At 44.1% G+C, this 24,661-nt stretch overlaps 1 protein-coding gene across 1 annotated transcript; it reads left to right on the forward strand.

Moving 5' to 3' along the window:
* Positions 1–17,596: 17,596 nt before the first annotated feature.
* slc1a2b (solute carrier family 1 member 2b) lies at positions 17,597–24,300 on the forward strand. The gene is made up of 10 exons (XM_030794444.1): positions 17,597–17,732; positions 19,236–19,388; positions 19,731–19,981; positions 20,083–20,230; positions 20,644–20,770; positions 20,883–21,116; positions 21,497–21,691; positions 21,787–21,921; positions 22,174–22,408; positions 24,229–24,300. The coding sequence occupies exons 1-10, from the start codon at positions 17,603–17,605 to the stop codon at positions 24,298–24,300; spliced, it is 1,680 nt and encodes a 559-aa protein (XP_030650304.1). The 5' UTR covers positions 17,597–17,602.
* The last annotated feature ends 361 nt before the right edge of the window (positions 24,301–24,661 follow it).

Consider the following 24,661-nt stretch of genomic DNA (forward strand, 5'->3'; position numbering starts at 1 on the left):
AACAAAACAAAAAAAAACCTTCCCCAGCCGGGGCCATGAGCACACATACAGGCCGGTTCTGTTTACCTCCGGGCATGTCCAGTGAAAAACAAAACAATCCCCTTCACTGCCTGTTTGTCAGTCCCCTTTTGAGAAAAAAGAGGAGAAAAAAAGAGGGGGAAACAATTAAAGGCCCCTCCTGAACCTTGAGCTAACAGTTTCCCAGCGTCGGCTTTGGAGGCCTGTGAACTGCTCCATTATCCCAGCGCACTTGGCCTGCGCCAACTGGGCTCTTCCTCAGTTTGGAAAAATCACACTGGCCTTTTTGTCAGGGACTTGGCTCACCACTTCATGCACTGCTTAATTAGACTCTACATCTATCTATCTATCTATCTATCTATCTATCTATCTATCTATCTATCTATCTATCTATCTATCTATCTATCTATCTATCTATCTATCTATCTGTTTATCAGTCTGTCAGTCTGCCTGTTGGTATGTTGGTTCATCTGTCTCTCTGTCCATCCAGTTCTCTCTCAGTCATGTTAACATGATGATCTTTCATGATTCACATTGTTTTTTGTTTGTTTTGTGGTTTTAAGAATTTGTTCAATTTACTGCAACATTTCAGATTGTCAAACTGAAACTCCTTGGCCAAACCTGCTCTCCCAACCCATGTATTTATTTATTTTACCACAAACCTGAACAGTCATCTTAACTTTGGCATGCTAGAGTAAATAAAAAAACAATGAGTCAATATCGATAGAGCAAACTCTGATGTGTGAGAATGTTTTTGTTGCTGTGTGACAGTGTATTACAAAACAGAACTGAGAACGCCTCTCTCCCTTGTGAACACCCCCCCCCCCCCCCCCCCCCCCCCCCCCCCCAGGGTGTCACTGGAAACACTTAACAGTCACAATGAGGTTTATATTTCCATTTTAAAAGAAGAAAAAAACACACCCCATAATGAACTACTCCTTTATCAAATTTATTTGTGTGAGTTCAGAGAGAACTAGGGGGCAGGGGTGGGGGGTGGGAGTTGGGGGTGGGGGGTGTCATTGGAGCTTTGGTCATGGGTGTAAATATGAGACAGCTGACAGAAAATCACCCTGTGATTGAACACAAGGGCTTTCACTGTTTTTCACTTCTGCGGAGAGAAAAAACAGTTCACACACACGGCTTCTCTCAAAGGCATTCCGCCGGTTTTACAGAAGAAATATTTGCATAGTTTGACAAAACACGCGAAGAATAATGATGCAGAAAGAAAAACATGCCCATTGAGGGGAACGGACTCCCTGGGGCAATTCACATGAAATGACCCTCACTACCTAATTCTAACTGCCAGCTCTCCACCAGCCTTAGTATTTTAAACATCTCACCATCTTCTCTCTCCACACTCTCACTGACTCTTCTGCATGTGAGGAGAGCTCAGCTGCGTGTCTGCAGACTGCAGGGGGCTGCATGCAGGGCTGTAAAATATCTTAATGCATTGAATTTGTCTCAGGTTTCATGGGTCAGTTAGGGTAACTGAGCGCAGATGAAGGAGAATCTTAGAGCATTCAGAATTTCAGTAAAGAGGCAATACTGTGGAATGGAGAGTAGACTTTGTTGCAAGAAAATACATGTAATAGTGGGTCTAAGGCTAGGGTGGAGTGGAAAGAAAGAAAGTGAGAGAGAAAAAGAAAGAGAGGGAGATGCCACTGTGTTGACATAACGTCACACTTACATTCTCCAGTGACATCATCTCCCCCATCTCTCTCTCTGTCTCAATCTCTCTCACACACACCCTCCCACACACACACACACACACACACACACACACACACACACACACACACACACACACATACAGAATCACAAACACATACACACAGGCACACACATGCACAGAATTAGAATCATTTATTAATCATTAATATGGACTGAAATTCATTATTCAACAAAGATAAATACCAGCTGAGAATGTGGCTCTAAACATGAAACACTAACGAATGCATTATAAACCCGTCAGTGAAGCCTGTTTTCTCCTCTGTTTATCACACCCATCCGTCACACAGGTGATTGATATTTCACTCTGAGATGTGTTCACACACTGTGGGGCTCTCAATCAAACAGATGCGTCCATAATCTGCAGATAAAGGTGGTTTGGTGAAAAAACATCTTCCTCTGGTTGTTCAGGCTTTGTGTAGTGAAATATTTTCCCTTTGGGTGGACATAAAGGAATGGACTAATTGAGTTTCCTGTGTCCCAATGTGCCATTGTGTGTAATTAGTGAAGGACCATCCATCTTTGTCAGGGTTTCTCTTTTCGCATTCTGAGGGAAATTCTTACTGTGTACCGAGATCCTTCTTACCTGATATTTGCGTTTCGTGTGTGTGTGTGTGTGTGTGTACGCGTGCATTGCATGTGTGTTTCTGTCCTGTATTAAAACAATCCTGGAAAGCTAGGTTTTCTGTTGTTTTTTTTTCTTTTTCCTCTCATTGCTTGTTTCTTTTTTCTGCTTTCCATAAAGATGTATAATACAGTGTATGTGTTTTGGGGGAGGGGTGTGTGTGTGTGTGTGTGTGTGTGTGTGTGTATGCATGTGTGTGTGTGTGTGTTTGTGTTGTACTGGGGGCTGGGCTAGGCTGAGTTAATGAGCTCCTGTGGGGATATAGCTGAAACCATCAAACATTGTGCTCCATTACTGCCTGCAGATGCATTACAATGTATGACAGAGGCCTGCCGCTACACTACCCAAGCACGGTACGGCACACAACCTGCAACAGATAAGGGTGTGTGTGTGGGTGTGTGTGTGTTCCATTTTTGAGTGCTATCTCCTCCATGGCGGTTGTTTCATGTTATGAGCGCACCAGGGCTTGGGTATGCTATCTGTCACAAGCCAAAAACCCTGAGACAAAACTAAAACTAAAGCTACCAAAAAAAGGTGAGAATATTAATCAAAAATGCTCAAAAGCAGAAGTATTTGTTGATATATATATATATATATATATATATATATATATATATATATATATATATATATATATACACATATGTATAGAGAGAGAGAGAGAGAGGGAGAGAGAGAGTCTGTGGGTAACTGAGGGAAGGTGTCTGAATAGATTTCTCTGTGGTCTCTCAGAACACATGTACCAGCTGAATGAGGATCAGTCCGTGTGGCCTGACTGGCCACGCCCATTCATAATGCTCTGGATGCTGCATAATTACTGTTCACATCTGAGAGACTGACAGACCGGCCACTGGCCTGGGGATTCCAGCATCTTCATAATGCCCCCTATTCACTGCCTCATTACTGTCACAATACACAGACTCCTAACAAAGAGGAGCCCAATGACCGCACAGGCACATGGGCCGATGGTTTAATCATGTGTTTGGGCGATGATGGTGCTTTGTCAGAAAGGGCAGGGAGTTTGTATTGAGGACCACGTCACTGCAGGGGCATGCTGGGATATCAGAGCTCCCTGCTGAGGCGGGTCGTTAAATGGAGTTTTTGAACCATCGCATTGTTTGATTCACAAAAACCCCAACTGCTTGAGCAAATCAGTACTTTTTTTTGTTTATTCTTCTGAGAGAGTGAAATTTGTTTGCAGCAGTGTGTTGGATATGACATAATTCCGCTCTCTCACCTCTTTGGTTTATTAGATTAACACGTGTTGAGCACGCACAGATGATGCGAACACTGAGCATCGGGATCAAGTCTGAGTCAACTGAGGCAGTGGATCTCTTACACATATTAGGGCTCCAAACAACATTATAACGGTATTATATGGGCTTAGAGCTGTTAATCCACTCTAGACAGTATTTGGGAATGATTACCTGGCCTGGGGCCATGTCACTGCTCCATACACAGGCTTAGAGTTCATATCTGAGGGCCTAAGCGAAACACAGCAGCTCACTACAGATGTTTACTCTCACTACAGACGTTTACTCAAACTACAGACGTTTACTCTCACTACAGACGTTTACTCTCACTACAGACTTTTACTTTAACTACAGACTTTTACTCTCACTACAGACTTTTACTCTCACTACAGACTTTTACTCTGACTACTCTCACTACTCTCACTACTGACATTTACTCTCACTACAGACTTTTACTCTCACTACAGATGTTTACTCTCACTACAGACGTTTACTCTCACTACTGACATTTACTCTCACTACAGACGTTTACTCAAACTACAGACATTTACTCAAACTGCAGACTTTTACTCTCACTACTGACATTTACTCTCACTACAGACGTTTACTCTCACTACAGATGTTTACTCTCACGGATCAGGGAGAGGGCTGCTTCTTTATCCTTTTCTTTCTTTTTTTATGTCTCATTCTTAAATACTTAAGACTGCTTCTATGGAGGACCCAGAGTGTTAATTCTTTAGGTGATTAACTTTGACAGTGATAAAGAAATAATAATTAATAGGCAGACACACACACAGACACACAAACGCACAGACACACACACACACATACACACACACACACACACACACACATTCAGTTTATGAATGAGTGCGCCACCAACACAATCTTGACAATGAATCACCCCTACAGACATTGCTTGTGTGTTGCTACGTTGTCCAGGCAGACAGACATCGCGGGATCCAGTTGCTGTCTCACTGAACATGATAAAGAGCAATACAAGTGAACGTATCCACTTTGAGAGTGGTATACCTCTATCTCTCTGTAGTACCCACAGAACAAATGGACAATGTACCAGCTCAGTTCCAAATGTAGCATGGTGTCTTTTTGCACTTTACTTTTTACCCTTACAACCCAAACTCAGCCACATGGGTGGTGGATTCAAAATGCGCTTGTTTCACAATCAGTGTGAATGCACTCTGTGGAAATGGCGTGTGTTCATTCCACAGTCAGTAAGTACTGATATGATGCGAACGTACTCTGACTCCACAGACTGATCCACACTGGACCAGCACAGTGGACCACAATGGAGCATCTCCCACACAGATGCGCAGCATGGGTGTGACTGTTGTTAGGACTGGTGGAGACCCAAGCAGATTCGGCAGTCATCTGCGTTGCGGATAGACTATTGACAAATCCAATCGATTTTAGACCTAACTAACTATATCTGACTATGGTCTAACTATACACTGAAAGGAATAATACACACAATTCAACATCCTTACATTCATGACTCTTCATGGCCAGATATTTTTTGGTTAAATGGTTTGGTCATAACAGTAACATAGGAGGCAGCATTGATTTCGGCAGGTGATTTTGATTTAGTCTTAGATTTAGTCTATTGACTAAAATACGTATTCATTTTTTGTCATGTTTTAGTCAAATTTTATTCAAAGGCATTTTTGTCACATTTTAGTCAATTGGCATTTTTTAAATTAAATCATTACAGTGATTTCATCAAGCACACAGACATTCTTAGGCTTGCCACATTCCTTAAATTTGCCTTTTGAGGTTTATGGTATTTTTCCCACCAATTTTTCATTCGTCACTGAAAATGGTAATATATTTCAGCAAAGTTTTTATTTTCAAAGTTGCATTTTCACCCAGTTATTGCCTTGTTTTCGTCGTGGAAAAAGTTTGTTGACAAACATTTTTCGTCACAGTTTTCATCAATGAAATTAACACTGCTGGGGGTAAGATATTAAAGTTATACTTAAGACAGACTTGGACTGATGAGAGTGTAAGGTACCCAGAGGGGACATGTCTAGTCTAGTCTAGCCTGTGTGTAGCAAACACACACTCATATCAAGGAAACTTCTTGGGAAAGTTCCAAACTTATAATAGCTAATTCTGGAGGTTTGACGTGCTGTCCCAGGCTGTGGCCAGCAGATACAAGCACTTTATCTAGGACATTCCACAGAGATGTCAGTCCATCGTGATACAGATCTGACGGCGATGATGTTGCGGTGTGATTGGCCTGTACCATCTCGTCCTAAAGCTGCATTAATGGGACTGAGTCAGAGAGAGTTGGCTGATGTACTCCTGGATCCATTCTCAGACAGTATGAGCTTTAGCACTTCATCCGGCTGCAAGATTCCTTGTGAAGAAGAGTGTGCTGTGGCAATGATGCTGTGCACCTGCTCAGCACCTGGTCAGTCAGATATACAGTGACAGCCAAACCTCAGTCGCCACACTATTACACCACTGCCACAGATTCCAGACCACACATCAGACACCTGTCTACACCACAGACAACAGCCTACACCACAGACACCAGACCACACCACAGACACCAGACTACACCACAGACACCAGCCCACGCCACAGACACCAGCCTACGCCACAGACACCTGTCTACACCACAGACACTTGCCTACACCACAGACACCAGACTACACCACAGACACCAGCCCACACATCAGACACCAGCCTACACCACAGACACTAGCCTACACCACAGACACCAGCCCACGCAACAGACACCAGCCGACACCACAGACACCAGCCTACACCACAGACACCAGACTACACCACAGACAACAGCCTACACCACAGACACTAGCCTACACCACAGACACCAGCCCACGCAACAGACACCAGCCGACACCACAGACACCAGCCCACACATCAGACACTTGTCTACACCACAGACATCAGCCTACACCACAGACATCAGCCTACACCACAGACACCAGCCTACACCACAGACACCAGACTACACCACAGACAACAGCCTACACCACAGACACCAGCCTACACCACACATCAGACACCTGTCTACACCACAGACACCAGCCTACACCACAGACACCAGCCAACACCACACATCAGACACCTGTCTACACCACAGACACCAGCCAACACCACACATCAGACACCTGTCTACACCACAGACACCAGCCAACACCACACATCAGACACCTGTCTACACCACAGACACCAGACTACACCACACATCAGACACCTGTCTACACCACAGACTCCAGCCCACACATCAGACACCTGTCTACACCACAGACACCAGACTACACCACAGACACCAGCCCACACCACAGACACCAGCCAACACCACACATCAGACACCTGTCTACACCACAGACAACAGCCTACATCACAGACTCCAGCCCACACATCAGACACCTGTCTACACCACAGACACCAGACTATACCACAGACACCAGCCCACACCACAGACACCAGCCTACACCACAGACACTAGTCTACACCACAGACCACGCACTATACCACAGACACCAGACTACACCACAGACCCCAGATTCTCAGACATCATAGACATCACTGGACTTTGCTTCATATGGCAAACCCTGCCATCAACATAACATACTTTTTCTCCTCACATTTTTACAAGAAAAAAAATTAGATCAATTAACTAACTAAGCAAGACATGAGGTAACCTTAAACTTCAAACTGTATTAAAAAAATAAAAACATAAATAATGGAATAAATAATTAGTAACTGCTAAAATTCAGACTGTATTTATAGATGTGTTTCTGTAACAATTCGTTAAGGAATTTATTTTTATGAGTTTATTTTTATTTTATTTTATAAATTCTTTTCTTCATTTTGTTGGATTTTTTGTGATTTTACAAGTAAACGAACCAGAGCAAAAGCGTGCTTGGAGAAAAGCTTTATTTGGTGGTGGTGGAATCTGGCAGCAAGTCTGCTTGCGCCACAGCTTAACTCAGAGAACTGTTACAGTGATCTGCCTTTTATACCATGAAGCAAACAGACAATAGGTGTACAACGTTGCTTGATGCAAATCAGAATCTAGGTGTTAATGCTAAATTCCCCTTTTGTCTGTGATGGCTGCCATTTGCCCATTACCGGTTGTATTTTGCCTTAATCAATTGCTCTTGGCTCCAACAGTAACGCGGCGCCAAAGGTGTGAAGCTTTCTTTGTATCTATGGTAATAAGACCATCAGGTTAAACAGTTCTCTTATCCTGAACCATGTCTGTTCAGATGTCACTATAATCTTATAATTTATTTACCTATGCATTTATTTATCACTTCCTTTAACATCCTGGGTTGTATATCTATATAGTCTTTGTATCTATATAGACATTCCTTTGTGATAGATCAGAAATTCTTTCCTTTTGCGGTCAGGTCTGTGTTTCCTGGCTGGAAAAGCTCACTTCAGTCTGAGAGCAGTGAAATGAACCACTCCACTGGTCCAGATTCAGAGTTCCTCCTGACTTTGCCCTGCATTGCTCACTATTGTCCTACACCTTGCCTCACACTGCCCTACACTGCCTCATACTGTCCTACACTGTCCTACACTGCCTCACACTACCCTACACTGCCTTACACTGCCCTACACTGCCTCACACTGTCCTACACTGCCTCACACTGTCCTACACTGCCTCATACTGTCCTACACTGTCTTACACTGCCTCATACTGTCCTACACTGCCTCACACTACCCTACACTGCCTTACACTGCCCTACACTGCCTCACGCTGTCCTACACTGCCTCATGCTGTCCTACACTGCCTCATGCTGTCCTACACTGCCTCATGCTGTCCTACACTGTCTTACACTGCCTCATACTGTCCTACACTGCCTCACACTACCCTACACTGCCTTACACTGCCCTACACTGCCTCACACTGTCCTACACTCCCTCACACTGTCCTATACTGCCTCACACTGTCCTACACTGCCTCATGCTGTCCTACACTGCCTCATACTGTCCTACACTGCCTCACACTACCCTACACTGCCTTACACTGCCCTACACTGCCTCACACTGTCCTACACTCCCTCACACTGTCCTACACTGCCTCATGCTGTCCTACACTGCCTCATGCTGTCCTACACTGCCTCATACTGTCCTACACTGTCTTACACTGCCTCATACTGCCCTACACTGCCTCACACTGTCCTACACCACCTCACATTGTCCTACACTGCCTCATACTGTCCTACACTGTTTTACACTACCTCACACTGCCCTACACTGCCTTACACTGCCCTACTCTGCCTCACACTGTCCTACACTATCTCACACTGTCTTACACCACCTCACATTGCCCTTCACTGCCCCACACTGTCTTACACTGTCCTAAACTGCCTCACACTGTCCTATACTGCCTCACACTGTCCTACACTCCCTCACACTGCCTCACACTGCCCTTCACTGCCCCACACTGTCTTACACTGCCCTACTCTGCCTCACACTGTCCTACACTACCTCACACTGCCTCACACTGCCCTTCACTGCCCCACACTGTCTTACACTGTCCTAAACTGCCTCACACTGCCCTATACTGCCTCACACTGTCCTACACTCCCTCACACTGCCTCACACTGCCCTTCACTGCCCCACACTGTCTTACACTGTCCTAAACTGCCTCACACTGCCCTACACTGCCTCACACTGTCCTACACTCCCTCACACTGTCCTACACTGCCTCATGCTGTCCTACACTGCCTCATGCTGTCCTACACTGCCTCATACTGTCCTACACTGTCTTACACTGCCTCATACTGCCCTACACTGCCTCACACTACCCTACACTGCCTTACACTGCCCTACACTATCTCACACTGTCTTACACTGCCTCACATTGCCCTTCACTGCCCCACACTGTCTTACACTGTCTTATACTGCCTCACACTGCCCTATACTGCTTCACACTGCCTCACACTGTCCTACACTGCCCTACTCTGCCTCACACTGTCCTACACTACCTCACACTGCCTCACGCTGCCCTTCACTGCCCCACACTGTCTTACACTGTCCTAAACTGCCTCACACTGCCCTATACTGCCTCACACTGTCCTACATTGGCTCACACTGCCTTACACCACCTCACATTGTTTACACTGTCCTACATTGCCTCACACTGCCCTACACTGTCCTACATTGCCTAACACTGCCCTACACTGTCCTACACTACCTCACACTGCCCTACACTGTCCTACATTGCCTCACACTGCCCTACACTGTCCTACATTGCCTAACACTGCCCTACACTGTCCTACATTGCCTAACACTGCCCTACACTGTCCTACACTACCTCACACTGCCCTACACTGTCCTACACCACCTGACACTGTTTACACTGTCCTACATTGCCTCACACTGCCCTACACTGTCCTACACTGCCTCACACTGCCGCACACTGCCTCACACTGTCCTACATTGCTGAACACTGCCCTACACTGTCCTGCACTGCCCTACACTGTCCTGCACTGCCCTACATTGCCTCACACTGCCCTACATTGCCTCATACTGCCCTACACTAACTCACACTGCCTCACACTGTCCTACACTGTCCTACACTAACTCACACTGCCTCACACTGCCCTACACTGTCCTACACTGCCCTACACTGTCCTGCACTGTCCTGCACTGTCCTGCACTGCCCTACATTGCCTCACACTGCCCTACATTGCCTCATACTGCCCTACACTAATTCACACTGCCTCACACTGTCTTACACTGCCTCACACTGTCCTACACTGTCCTACACTGCCTCACACTGCCCTACACTGTCCTGCACTGCCCTACACTGTCCTGCACTGCCCTACATTGCCTCACACTGCCCTACATTGCCTCATACTGCCCTACACTAACTCACACTGCCTCACACTGTCTTACACTGTCCTACACTAACTCACACTGCCTCACACTGTCCTACATTGTCCTACACTGCCCTACACTGTCCTGCACTGTCCTACACTGTCTTTTGTGCCTGTGACCTCTGTGTTTCACACTCACTTTATGTCACTTTGTGCTACTGGCATTTTTCATGACCTTACACAGTCACCTACTGCATCACACAGTTGTGAGATCTACTCATAGTGGGGTTATGTCCTTTTGACTTGAACTGCCCCTGAGACACAAATACGCACACACACACACACACACACACACACACACACACACACACACTCATGACAATATGTTTCTCCATTCCTTTACCTTTTGTCAATGCTGTATGGTGAGACAATAACCATGATTTCTCTGTTGCTACTTTGAGTGTGGATGATTGAAGGGTCTGTCTGTGATTTCATAAATTTGAAAGCAGAGAGATTAGATTCTTTAAATGCCTGTGCAAGAGTTTTTCATTTCTTATAGGAGATGTGGCAATAAAAGCCCCCTGGATGTTAATGTCATATTTCTCCCCTGTCCCTCACTTTGCCTAGCTGAAGCTAGCTCTGGGAGTCTGGGTGACAGATTGGTAGTCTGGAATATCCAGGAATGGTTAAAACCTGCTCACCAACGCATGCTACATGCTGATGAGTATTCCTTTAGCGTTCTGAGAGCTTCATTTAGATTTTTCACAGCAGTGTCTAAGAGTGCTTCCCTTCCCACCGTTTGACAAGTGGAGCTGCAGTCCAAGGGCCCCATGGGCCCCAGGGCCTGGGGAGGGAGGGAGCGGAGCAGAGATCCGGTGCCTGGCACGGTGCCAGCCGGCTTTACCTCACCACGCTTTGTTCAGTCCAGAATCAGACCCTCACACAAGGCTGGGAAAGCTGGGAGAGATGGGAGAGATGGGAAAGATGGGAACCAAGGAAGGTGCACTTTGAAGGGATCTGTTGATTGTGCTGTTGTGAAGAGACATAGCAAAGTGGCTTTTGGGATGTGTTGTCTCAGGTTTGGCTCATTTATTAAGCTGAAGCTGTCAAAACCGTTTCTACATGCACAGAACACACCACTACAGATGTGCAACTGAAACGTATCTACAGTTATGTGGGGATAGCTTTCATAGCTACAGTGACCATTGAAGAATCTTTCAAATAACTTTTGTGTGTGTGTGTGTGTGTGTGTGTGTGTGTGTCTGGCTTGGGGATGCTCCACCTTTTCTTTTAATCACTTATTTTGGCTTTCGCTTTGAAAGTAGGTTTATTCTCTCTCCTTCTCTCTCTCTCTCCTGTTCTCCCCTTTTCTCCCTGAGTTGAGCAGGGTTGCTACGACAACCTCAGAGGGCTTGCACTGCCTCGCGGCCTCTCTGAAAGGCGAACCCACAGATCGCTCTCACTCCGGGGAAGCAGCAGAAAATCGGGATAATCGCTGTCGATTATGGCTCACAAAGGCCTGCCATCTCTGAAAGATTCATTCATCCCGGAAAAGAGGGGAAAGAAAGAGAGATGAATGGGTAGCCTAGGCCCCTGTGCTCCTCTCCCACGGTGGGCATAGGCATGAGATTGGTGCCCTGAATAGACTGGCATTCTCCACATGCCCCCTCTCTTTCGCTGCCCCCCCCCCCACCTTCCCAATACCCTTGTCCCGCTGCCAGGTTGGACTTGGCGCAGGCTTTGGCCAGAGGAGCAGGGACTGATGCCACTGTTTGCGTGTGAGACAAAGAGCTCTCAGATCAGGAGAACGGTGGCAGAAAACTTCACATGGTCTTAGCCAAGATCACGAAGTCTGAAACCCTCCTCACTCTAAACTGTTTTTAAATGAGTGCTGTGATGTGGTTCTTTCCATCTCTCTATATATCTCTCTCTGTGTCTCCCACACACTCATTCTCTCTTTTTCCAGTCCTCTGTATGCAGTTGCTTTTCTCTCTGTGCTGTGTCTATGAAAGAGTAGGACACATCTTTGAGATAAAGTGGTAAAACACATGGCCATTCACATAGAGCGGAATACACAGACAGGGGCAGGTATCCAAAAAATGCAAGCATACCTTTTCTTTTCTTTTCTTTTCTTTTCTTTTCTTATAGTATCTTATCCTCTTCTGGTTTGTAATCAAGTTGAAGAGTATACATCTTTCACTTATCTGAGGGAAAAATAATGTGGCTCTTCTTTTAATACGCAAAAAAAGAACATCAAGCACAACATATGGTTTTGCTGCACAAAGACTTAAACCAAGCTCTTGGCCATTCTCTTCATTTGAAGCATGATGCCAGCAGTATATGATCTGACATTACATAACAAGCTCAATATGACAACACTACATTAAAGAGTAAATCAGCTAACATAACTGATGCATTTTTCTCATTGTCACGCGAGAACACAGAGACTAAAACCTTTCCCAGGTTTCTGCTGGGCTGGACCGCAGTTTCAGTGTTTCAGATTTTTTTGTGAAATGGTTTTTTAAACATTCCAGCGATGATGTAATGAATGTCATTGCCCTCTTCTGTGAACTGCACCATCTCTCTCAGGATCAGGGTGTGAACCTATTTGAGCAGAAGATGGAAGTTGTATACATGATGTTACTATCATTTGTCTAGAGCTTTGTGTCTTATAGGCTTTTGAGCCTCCAGAGCAGGCCTGCCTCTCACATACAGACTAAAGGCATCAGAGAGAGAGAGTGTGCTTTCTGCTCAGGATTAGAGAGAAAAAGGCAGAGAAAATGGAAAAAGGGAACCCACCCACACGGGAAACTACCCATCCCCCACCCCCCAGTCCCTGCCCACGGGGGGATTGTCAGTGCTTACATTTAAACTGTGATATTGGCTCCTCCCTTGCCCCCTGCTCGACTGACTGGACCCCTCAGAGACGCCGTAGCGTAGCTCTGGAGCTCATGCCCACGGGACACGCTGGCTGGCAGACTCAGGCTCAGGATCCACTCTGGATCTGCTCTAGGAGCTTCAGTGGGTTTTAACACAGTGTGAACTCTAAGGAAAAAGCCGGGCTTCTGCTGAGTCCTCCAACATCCCAGCAGCCCCTGTACCAGACCTGTCTCCAGACATATCAGATTAAAACACCTGATTAGAGGAAGTGAGTGGGGTGAATGTTATAGGGTTTTATTCCTGAAGGGGTAAAACTGAAGCTTATGGCTGAAGACTGACACGACTCAGTGGATTACTTGACTGGCTACACAACCATGAAGTAAGTTCACTCCCTGTCGACTGATAAAGAGGTGAAACTTGCTCATTCTTTGGTTAACTTTCTCGTTGTTGTCAGGTATGCATGTTAATAGTATGAGCATGTGTTTCTGTGAATAGCTACCCTACTGCTTTGTAAATAATAATTTTTAAGGAAAACAGTCATACACCTGTTGTTGATTTGTTCGATATGAGATGTGGTTTCAGACCAGGCTGTAATCCTCTGTTTGACACAAAACAGAGCAATGCACTAAATCCTTTTCAGCTAAACATTTTCTGGGAGTCGGAAATAAAACCCAAACATCTCAGTGCTCCAGGTTTTACTTTTTATATATATATATATATATATATATATACATATTTTACACCACTCTCTAGAGATTTTGCTATGGTTGGGATTATGATGGCATATGTTATGCATAAAGAGTAGGGGAGCTGTGCATTGCACTGGAGGTTTATTGTGAAGCGTTATGATAAGTGTAGACTGCAGGCTGTTCCTGGCCAAGGTGAAACCATTCCTAGCAGTGCTTTCACATAAAGTTACTGTGAGTTTGGGGTGAGCAGACACAGTAAAGCTGGCTGTTTTTGTTAGTCTGACCTTTTTTTGGTGAAATGGTAGGTCGGAGTGCACTCTCTCTGAATAGGAAAGAGAATGTGAATCACCATACCTTTACATAAGCCTCCACAGGAAGAAAGAGTACGAGAGAGAGAGAGAGAGAGAGAGAGAGAGAGACAAAGAGAGCAAGAGAGAGACAGAGACTGAGAGAGATAAAGAGAGAGAGAGAGAGAGAGAGAGAGAGAGAGAGAGAGAGAGAGAGACAGCGACTGAGAGAAAGAGAATAAGAGATACAGAGAGAGAAAGAGGTAGAGAGAATGTTTTTGTGGTGGGTTGGATTTTTTCTCAGAGGTCAGTGCAGCCCTTTGGCTTGACATTTGACAGTTTGGCCCAGACTGACGTGAGCTCTACAGAGAAAAAGCCTCACAATGAAGCTTATTAACCTTTTCACAAAGGTGCACTTTGAAATGTCTCCACTCATCACACATATGCCTCTCAGGCACCTAAACCACACCTGCCCTCAAGTGCCCTCTCTGTGGATGTGTTAATTGTGTGTGTGTGACGTAATGAAAACTCTGCCTTCATTCTCACTGTTTGGACATACCAGGTCTGTCTCTTCTGTTGGATGTTTCAGTTATTGATGCAGCCTCAGCAAATCTTATCTCGTTTATCAGGGTGTGGTTGCATTAGCTTTACAGGTATATTTACATTGAATGCTGCGAGGTCTTTGTATGTGCATGTGTGTGTGTGTGTGTGTGTGTGTGTATGTATTCTGTTATGATAGTACAGAGGAATCTTGCAAGGAAAGGGAAGAACTCCCTAACACTTCTAATGAGTAAGATTTACTGAATGTCAGAAAGCAGACAGTTAGGTTACATCTTAAGGGCTATGCTCTCTGTCTCTAGGGTGTAGGAGCTTTTGGTTTATGTAGAGTAGAGTGGTAAAACAGTGCCGTTGCAGTTGAATTGTTTTTGTAATGATGGTTACACTGCAGATGTAGTGGTTGGGGACTACAGTTTTTTTTTAACTGTTTATAGAATAAAAGGTGTTTTTAATGCAAACTCTCTCTCTCTCTCTCTCTCTCTCTCTCTGGCTCACACACACACACACACACACACACACACACACACACACAAACACACACTATGATGGTGTGTCATTTTGACCTTTTAACCTGATCCCAAAAAGCATTCAAAGCCAGTACAACCGACTAGTCTTTGGTGCACAGAAGCTAATACCAAATACCTAGTGCCAGACCAGACTATTCATTTGCTTAGCCTTATTTATTTACAGAGTCCTTTGCTTCTGCAAAGATGTGAGTGTTGAAATATCCATCTGTGTGTCCTGAGGAGTGGCAGGTGTGTGTCCTATAGCAAGCTCTCCATCCTCTTCATTATAACAACGATGAAATCTGTTTTGAATTCTCTCCACAGTCTCCACACCACAGCACATGAGAGCCAATTAAATATGCTTTTTATACATTACATCCACACACAGATTACATAAGCACAAATTACACACTGACACCAACCAGCAGTCAGCTGGAATTCCATCACTGATTGCAATGTGTCTCCACACAGCTGTGAGGACACATATTAGCATCAAAGGTTAGAGAAGAGAAAAGTAACACAATGGTCTCCTATTGTGCAGTATGAGACTACATACCTCCTCTAATCAGTGAGCCTTGTCTGTATTCACACTGGTTGAAAGACAGACTAGGGGCTATCTTCTTCTCCAATTCGCATGGTGACTAACATCTCATACTAGACATTTCCACACACTCAGAGCTCTCCTGAGAAACACACCATACACCTTGGACACACCCTGCATTCACACCTGTCTTTGAGGTTCTGAGACGGCTGGACACAGCTGTTCTTCCTCCCTGTAATTAATAAAGCTTACAGCGCTATGCAGACATGAGATCTCAGCAGGAAATGTGCCTACATCCTTCTGGATCAACTAAGATAGATGTGGGTTTTCTGGAGGTATAGGCGATAACTTTGAGCTCTCACTTGTGAGATGTGTAAATTTGATGAGTGACTGGAAATTGAGATCTTATCTTTACATTCTCATTTTTACAAAGTTATAATGGGGCTCAGACATGTATAGGAGAGAGCAGCTATACTTCAGCTCATACGTACCAAACAAGGTTCGACACTCATGTCTCAGATTCCCTTATACCCTGAGCATAACCTGTGTTTGCCCTTGTTTCTCCATTGACCACACAGTTACCCTACTGCCCTATTCTTTGTATTTATCTAAAGGGTATCCCAGGAGAAGGGCACCTCCCTGTGGGGGAGTGAGGTTGTTTACCTCTGGGCTGGCAATGTCAGAGAACACCCAGCCCATGGTTGTCAAAGCCACCTGCACTTTGGCACTGAGTCAGGACTCGCCCATCATGGTTTTTTCTTTGCGCTTCCATTTATAGCCAGTTCACAGCTAGCTGAGATTTAGTCTGGCAGGAAATCTCTTGAACTTCAGCCCACTGCCTATGTGTGTATGTGTGTGTGTGTGTTGCCAAAGAATGGACCCAACGTGGCCATGATCAGATTGTGTCATGTCTATGGTATACCTTAAAACAGTGTGTAGGATTTAAATCCACTCAGAAACTCATTAAGGTTAAAAACAGGGGAAAAAAAACTTCCAATCTGACCTTGCAAACATCAGTAAATAATTGTTGTTAAATAACTGTTGTTTTGGTAAATTAAAGTTAGTTAATGGTTATCTGTCTATAGTCTTGTATGCATTAATGACTTCCTGAGTCTCTTTGTAGTAATGATATAATTGCGAAATACAGATGGCGCTGAAAATAGTTGCCGTGGTGACAGAACGTTGTCAACAGCTCTGCTGAATCAAACATAACATCTGTTTCTCCACAACAGATCTGCATTTGCTCCTGCTTTCAAAGACTAGTGACAACATTTCTGTTTTTAATCAGCCACACAGAGTCAGCCACCGATCACGTCCCATCTGTTCACTGCAGAAAGTAGCCCCGGCCAGCATGGCGTGTTGAGCAAATGCCAGAGCTTGCTGCCTAAACGATCTCTGAAATTTTTCTATGCATGGTCATGACCTCACAAATAATACTCCAGCTTCAGCTCTTAGCCATTCTATCATAACATATGCTAATCCCCTGATTCCGCCCCCTACCCAACCACTGCCCAATCCCTGTCTGCTATACATGTCACTGACAGATTTACCAGAACCCACTACACCCCATACAGCAGTGGGAGGTCATGTGACTGCATTCTGGATAATCATTTCCAAACATGTCATAGTCACAATGTAAAAAAAAAAAATCTCTCTCTCTCTCTCTCTCTCTCTCTCTAGTGCCAACAGCATGCCTAAGCAAGTGGAGGTCCGAATGCATGAGAGTCACCTGGAGCCCATAGAGGCAACCCCTCGCTCCAAATGTGGACTGTTGTGTCAGAAGATGCGCAAGAACCTGCTCCTCACACTCACCGTGCTGGGTAAGTTGTCTCTGTCCGTCTGTCACACTGCCACTGTCTGGCAGTCTCACAGCATTTACAATAATGCTTGTTCAGCTCAGGACTGCATAATGTAGAGAATATGAGGCCAACAGGAAAACAGAAAAGGATTAGAAAGGACAGATCATTTACACAGATAATTTTACATGCTCTATCTTCTGCACGGTGTCAGGTGACAAATACTAAGATCAGGCAGTGGCTGTTCTCCAAAACACTCTGAACTCTCCTCATTCTACTACAAGACCTGACAGGAATATCAGAGCATAAATCTGGTTTTTGGAACAACCCATGACCTCAAAAATGGTTGTGTAACGTCTTTAACTGAAGGAAACAATGCTAAAGTGATTGCTTCATTGCTAAAGTAAATCAAAATTCAAATGTGTGGAGAGGCCTCTTCCTAAAGAAGTCCAGTTATTCTACTACAGATAGGATTCCTCCTGGAGCTAAGACTCAACCTTCCTACTATGCAGCTAAAAAAAACCCCAAAAAACACTGGAGCTTTGCACGCATGACACTGTGTGTGCATGTACATATGATTGTGTATGAGTGTATGAGTGTTAGTGCGTTGGAAAGCATTTACACTATTCTACAAGATTACAGCTGGTGTGGATTATCTGCCTTAAAGGTAGCTGCATCAGATTTTAGAATATGGTAAAGAGGCTCCTGTCCATAAAAAAGTGTGTTTTGTGTCCAGAGCTTTACTGACAGTGTTACAGACACTGCCAAAGTGGGAGACCAACTCTGACAGGGGAAGAGGACCTGTTTTCTGGCGGTTGAAGAAGAGTGTAATAACACAACGCATTATTGAAGAGACTCTAAGTGTAATCATCTTTGGCACAGCTTGAGAGAAAAAAAGGCCTCTGTGTACAGAAGACAAGGGGCTTTTGGTTTGAGGCAGTGCATTGTCTGGCCCTGAACAGCAGAGGAGTCAGGACCAGAGAGCGATCATCATTCTTTGGGGAAATTGTTGGAAAGCAAACCTTAACATGGTTCTGCCTTTGTTATCAGGCTCCACCAGCCTACAGCTGTGCTCTTCAGAAAACTTGCTTTGTCCAGCCAATGGGGAATACAGGTGGTCATCCATCCATGCATTCCAACAGTCAGATATGACGCTGTCAAGATGACAGTTTGCCTTCTTTTTTTATATTCTTATTCATCCATAAACACACTCCCCCAACACACAAGCTCTCTCTCTCTCTCTCTCTGAATCTCAGACTCTCTTTTTAACACCTCTCCAAAACCCATCCACCCACGTCTCAGTCTGCAAATAACAAACTGAGATTTTGAGTCTAATTATCTAATACACTGTTGGGTTTTCTCCTAAACGCTCAATCAGATTTTAAATTAAAAGCATATTTTGGAATTTGAAAGTATGCAGCACAGCTGATTCTCTTGGGTAACACTGCACTGGCCTCATTTCACAGTAACGATCCCATGAATATCAATCTAGACAGATGACCAAACTCTCTCTCTGTCCTCCTGCAGGTGTGATCCTGGGAGCAGTGTCTGGAATGCTCTTGCGTGTTGCTTCCCCCATTGATGACAATATCATCATGGTGATCGCCTTCCCTGGAGACATCCTGATGAGGATGCTGAAGATGCTTATTCTTCCTCTCATCATCTCCAGTTTGATCACAGGTAATAAATAAAGGACAAGAGTAATGAGAGATCTAGTCCAGTGAATCAGCGAATCGACCAACAAGTCAATCAATCAGCAGTCAGCTAACAGTCAGTCAACGGTCAGTCGAAGATGAGGCACCTTTACTGCCAGGGTCTGTGACGGTCATCTTCAGGCTTTCTTTGATCCTCAAGTGTTTAGCTTAAGTATACCATTGACAGAGCTGGTGTTTTCATAGAATGGAAGACTGTGCAGATAAACATGTGAAGAGTGAGATGTTAAAAATATGAAATTATGAGACATCTCATAATTGAGAGAAAGCATGGGTTAGAGTATCATCGAGGTCCTTCTCTCTTCTGTAGGTCTGGCTGGTCTGGATGCCAAGTCCAGTGGTCGTCTTGGCACCAGAGCTATGGTTTACTACATGTCTACCACTGTTATTGCTGCTGTGCTGGGTGTGATACTGGTGCTGGCCATCCACCCTGGCAACCCCAAACTGAAGGAGAAACTGGGTGAGGGACACAAGAATGATGAGGTGTCCAGCCTGGATGCCTTCTTCGACCTCATCAGGAACCTCTTCCCCGAGAATCTGGTGCAAGCTTGCTTCCAGCAGGTCAGTTCTCCACATGCATGATACACTTGACTCCAGATTTTTTTTGGACTTAGAGAGGTGATGAGAAGAGATAAATGCTCTTTCTCTGTTTCTTGTCACAGATTCAGACTGTGGTGAAAAAAGTGGAGATTATACCCGAAGATGATGATTCCAATGCCACCATGGTTGACTACCTCAATACCACCAAGCCTCCTCCAATATACAAAGACAAAAAATCCCTGCAGTTCAAGAGTGGAATGAACGTTTTGGGTAGGCAATTCAGGACACTTCAACCTTTCCTTTTACTTGTTCTGCGTTATTTCACCTTTCTCTGTGTAAAAAGAAAAGATCTCTTTATCTCCTCTGAATTGAGCAATTGAATCCTCTCATTTAGGTTGATACCTGGTATCTATGGACAGTAAACAATGTGTGAATGTTGGAGAAATGCTAAATGGTAACTGTATTACACAAAAACATTTTTGTCAGGTAAACTTTGTCAGGTCAGGTAAACTTTATCAGGTCAGGGTAAACTTTGAGGAAGGTGCTTTACACATTTCTACCCCTAGAGGCCCTTTTTCAGGCCTCTAAAAACCAGTGAAGTCTGACTGTCTTTCTTTGGCATGTAAAGGTGATTCTAGACATCTAACGGTCACTATTCATGTATTTTCTGTATTGTCTTTCAGGTCTGATTGGTTTTTTCATTGCCTTTGGCATCTGCATGGGGAAGATGGGCGAGAAAGCCAAACTCATGATTGACTTCTTCAATATTCTGAATGAGATTGTGATGAGGCTGGTTATCATGATCATGTGGTCAGTGTTGACATTACAGACACTGTCCTGAGCTCTCAAACATTCACTTTGTCTGTTGTCTGTTTTTGTCCTGTCTCCTGTCAGAAGGACATCACACTCTTTCCCTCCACAGGTACTCTCCCTTTGGCATTGCCTGCCTGATCTGTGGGAAGATCATCTCCATCAAAGATCTGGAGGTGGTTGCAAGGCAACTGGGCATGTACATGGTCACGGTCATCATTGGCCTTATCATCCATGGTGCCATATTTTTGCCCGCCATCTACTTCGCCATCGTCAGGAAAAACCCCTTCACCTTCTTCATGGGCATCTTTCAGGCATGGATCACTGCTCTGGGCACAGCCTCCAGGTAAAATGCTTACCAGGTAAAACACCCATCTTAACAAATCTACAAGAAATAAACAATGTTTCCCATAGCCAAGGGCAATCAAAGAAAACAAAAGGCAACAGTTTTCATCTAGTGTATTTGACAAGGTCAAAACTGCATGGATCACAACAGCTCTGCTCACAAAGGTCCTCTGACCAGCTCCTGTGCCCAATTCACTGTGACATCTGTGGGCCCTGCTCAGTTTGGACAGAAATCTCTGTGAATTAGACCTTGCTTTACCCACCTAGTCCACTCCTCTATGAAAGACTTACTGGTTTTATTAGTCTTAAGTTTTGTTAAATTAAGTTTTAAGAGTTTTAGCTTGTGCTCTTAATCACTTTTGCTGACCTTTTTCCTCTTAGTGCTGGTACTCTGCCTGTCACCTTCCGCTGTCTGGAGGAGAACCTGGGCATCGATAAGAGAGTGACCCGATTCGTACTTCCTGTCGGTGCCACCATCAACATGGATGGAACAGCCTTGTACGAGGCTGTGGCTGCAATCTTCATTGCCCAGATGAATGGCATTGACCTGGACCCTGGTCAGATTGTCACTGTCAGGTAAACTCAGATTAACGGTACATTACAAAACATCCAATCCCACAATACATGTGCTTAAACATAGTTTATAACTGCTTCCTTTTCCGTGTGTCCAGTTTGACGGCTACGCTGGCCAGTGTTGGAGCAGCCAGTATTCCTAGCGCAGGACTGGTGACCATGTTGCTGATTCTGACGGCTGTTGGACTGCCCACTCAGGATATTAGCCTGTTGGTGGCTGTTGATTGGCTCCTGTGAGTTGCTGGAACTCTGATACGCTGATGCTTTCAAATTTCAGTTAATCAAGTCAAATGTTCGTTCTCTGCTAGCATAAAGATGCACTGTTTGTTTTTCTTGTCCTGATGATTTGCAGCAAACTTCTCTCTACACTAACAAACATTGACAAACATTCCCATTCCTATATGGCCAACAGGGCTTTAGAGAATCTTGTTGATTCGTGACAGTGAATCTTAGCTTTGGTGTGTTATTACTCCTCTGAATCTCAGGGATCGTTTCCGGACCTCTGTTAATGTGGTGGGTGACTCATATGGTGCGGGCATTGTCTACCACCTGTCCAAGGCGGAGCTCGAAGCTCTCGATGCCCAGCATGGGAAGTCTGACGACATTGAGATGATGACTAAGACCCAGTCCTATTACGACGACCTAAAGAACCACCATGAAAACAACTCCAACCAGTGCGTCTATGCCGCTCACAATTCAAACTTGGTAGATGAATGCAAGGTACAACTCACGCTTACGGACATAGAGACTTCTATTTAACCATCTCTCTGCTGCATGCATGCTGTGCACCTGTTTCCTGCTGTGTTCCTCTAGGTATTTATATTTTATATGCCAATGTAAATACATACACACCTAGTTAGAACAAGAAATGTGTATATATTTCCATAAGCATTCTCCTTAAATAGCAGCTTTTGTCTCTCTTACATTTATTCAGTCCATCTCTATAGGACAGCTCTTGGCTCTGTCAACTTGTAGAATCTGTCTCAAATTTTAAGACTCCGTATGAGCCTTATGACTGCAGGCCAACACAGTACCACCATATGTCACTGTTTTAGCTGGCATTCAAACTGTGGTAAAGTCCTGGCAGTGAGAGGACAGTCTAAAAAGCTCATACAAAGAGAACATTATGCCCCTCCTATCTTTTTTCATCAGAAGAGACTGAGCCTGACCAGATGTAAAGAGAAAAAGGGCAGCTCTATGGATCGTGTCTTACCTTTGTTAATTACATGTCTTGCCACCTTTGTCTTTGAGCTAGTGTCAAAACGGATTGTCAGGGACCAAATCCACTGTCCAATTACAGAGCTTAAAGTCTTTCGTGATCCTGTCTGAAGAGTATCTGCTTTACAGATTTCTCCATCTCATCCACTAACTAACACTGTTCAGTGAAGTGTGGTTATGCCGTCTGGGGTGTGTGTGTGTGTAGGTTGGTGGGAATGCCAGACAGAAATCTCTCTCTGCTCTGTTCTGCACTGCCAGCATGTCACTTTTCTCCCTCCAGCCATGAATTTACACAGCTAATTAGCAAGACGGTTTTAGAAAAGATTTTTTATGTTTTGTTAAAATGCAGCGACAGAATGTTTCATTAGCACTGCACAAAGTAACTGTGCGTATCATCCATAATATAGTGATGATGTCAATCTTTAATGTTCATGTTGAATTATGAAAAATATCCTTGTGCACACTCCAGGTAGTCCAAGTAAACAAGTGTTCTATTATAATTACAATTGCCAATGATAAAACCATGAAGATCTTTCATTGGATAGGGGTGTGATAATGCTGCCCCACCCCTCTGTCTCTGTCTCACACACGCACACACACACACACACACACACACACACAGTCTTGTAGTCCCAGTCTTCAGTGAAAGGATTATACCCTGTTATTCTGTATGTATGACACAAAAGCTGCTATTTCACTTCTGTCCTGTGTTTGCTTGCATGGCTTGGCTGTAAATACTCACTGTAATCTGATGACTAACTCATTTACTCATAGCAGCATGCTGTCGTAGAAGCTTTGCAAAATGACACTGTGAGAGTTAACATTGCAATTTATTGAGTAGTTGCTAGAATTTTGTACATATTGTTGTTTGTTTGTTTGTTATTATTATTATTATTATTGTTGTTTTGTAATACATGTGATTTGATTTGTATTTTACTGCATGTGAATGAACTACGCTGTGATCATTTGTTGTTTGAAATGTCAGCGAGGAACAGTCTTGCATGTTTTTAAAGCACTGGGTTAATGTGGGAATGGCATGCCAAAGTTCAGTCTGATCCTTTAGGCCCAGAGTCCTTCCTCTCTGACTCTTCCAACTCCCGTGTAGTTTGGAGCACAGAATCTCACATTAATGCTACAATTAAGATATACATTTAAGTTTTAAGGAAAATAAGAAAAAAAAATTTAATTGTTTGAAAATAAAAAAAACAACCCGGATACCTCTTGTGTTCTGTGCTCCAAAGCCCAGGCAAATAAAACACAGTTGAGTGTGCCTTGCACTGGTTTGACTGGATGTTTAGACTTTTGCTGATAATTATTTTCAGGTAACCTCAGCCACAAACGGCTCGTCTGCGGAGTACACGCTTGTTGAGGAGGAACCATGGAAACGAGAATAAAGCAGAACACAGTCCCTCAGCTCCCATACCCACACTCTTTACTGTCCAGTGAATAAAAGGAAAAGAAAAAAAGAAAAAGAAAACACAAAAAGACATGCACACAGAACAAATAAAGGGTTTTTAGAGATTAGCATTTTATTACACCCTTCATAAAAGATCTAATCTTTTACTTGGCTGACTGAAGTAACAGATTTTAACACTAAACTGAGAAAGAACTGTTCTGTCTGATAGAGCTCTAATGTCTGTTAGCTAGCTAATACTTCCACGGTGCACATCAAAAGAGGGCGAAACAAGAAAACAAAAATTTAGAAAAAGAAAAAAAAAGTTAAAAAATGACAGCAAAACAGTAACTTAAATTATT

The sequence above is a fragment of the Chanos chanos genome, chromosome 2, assembly GCF_902362185.1.
Source record: "Chanos chanos chromosome 2, fChaCha1.1, whole genome shotgun sequence".
Classification (NCBI taxonomy): Eukaryota; Metazoa; Chordata; class Actinopteri; order Gonorynchiformes; family Chanidae; genus Chanos; species Chanos chanos.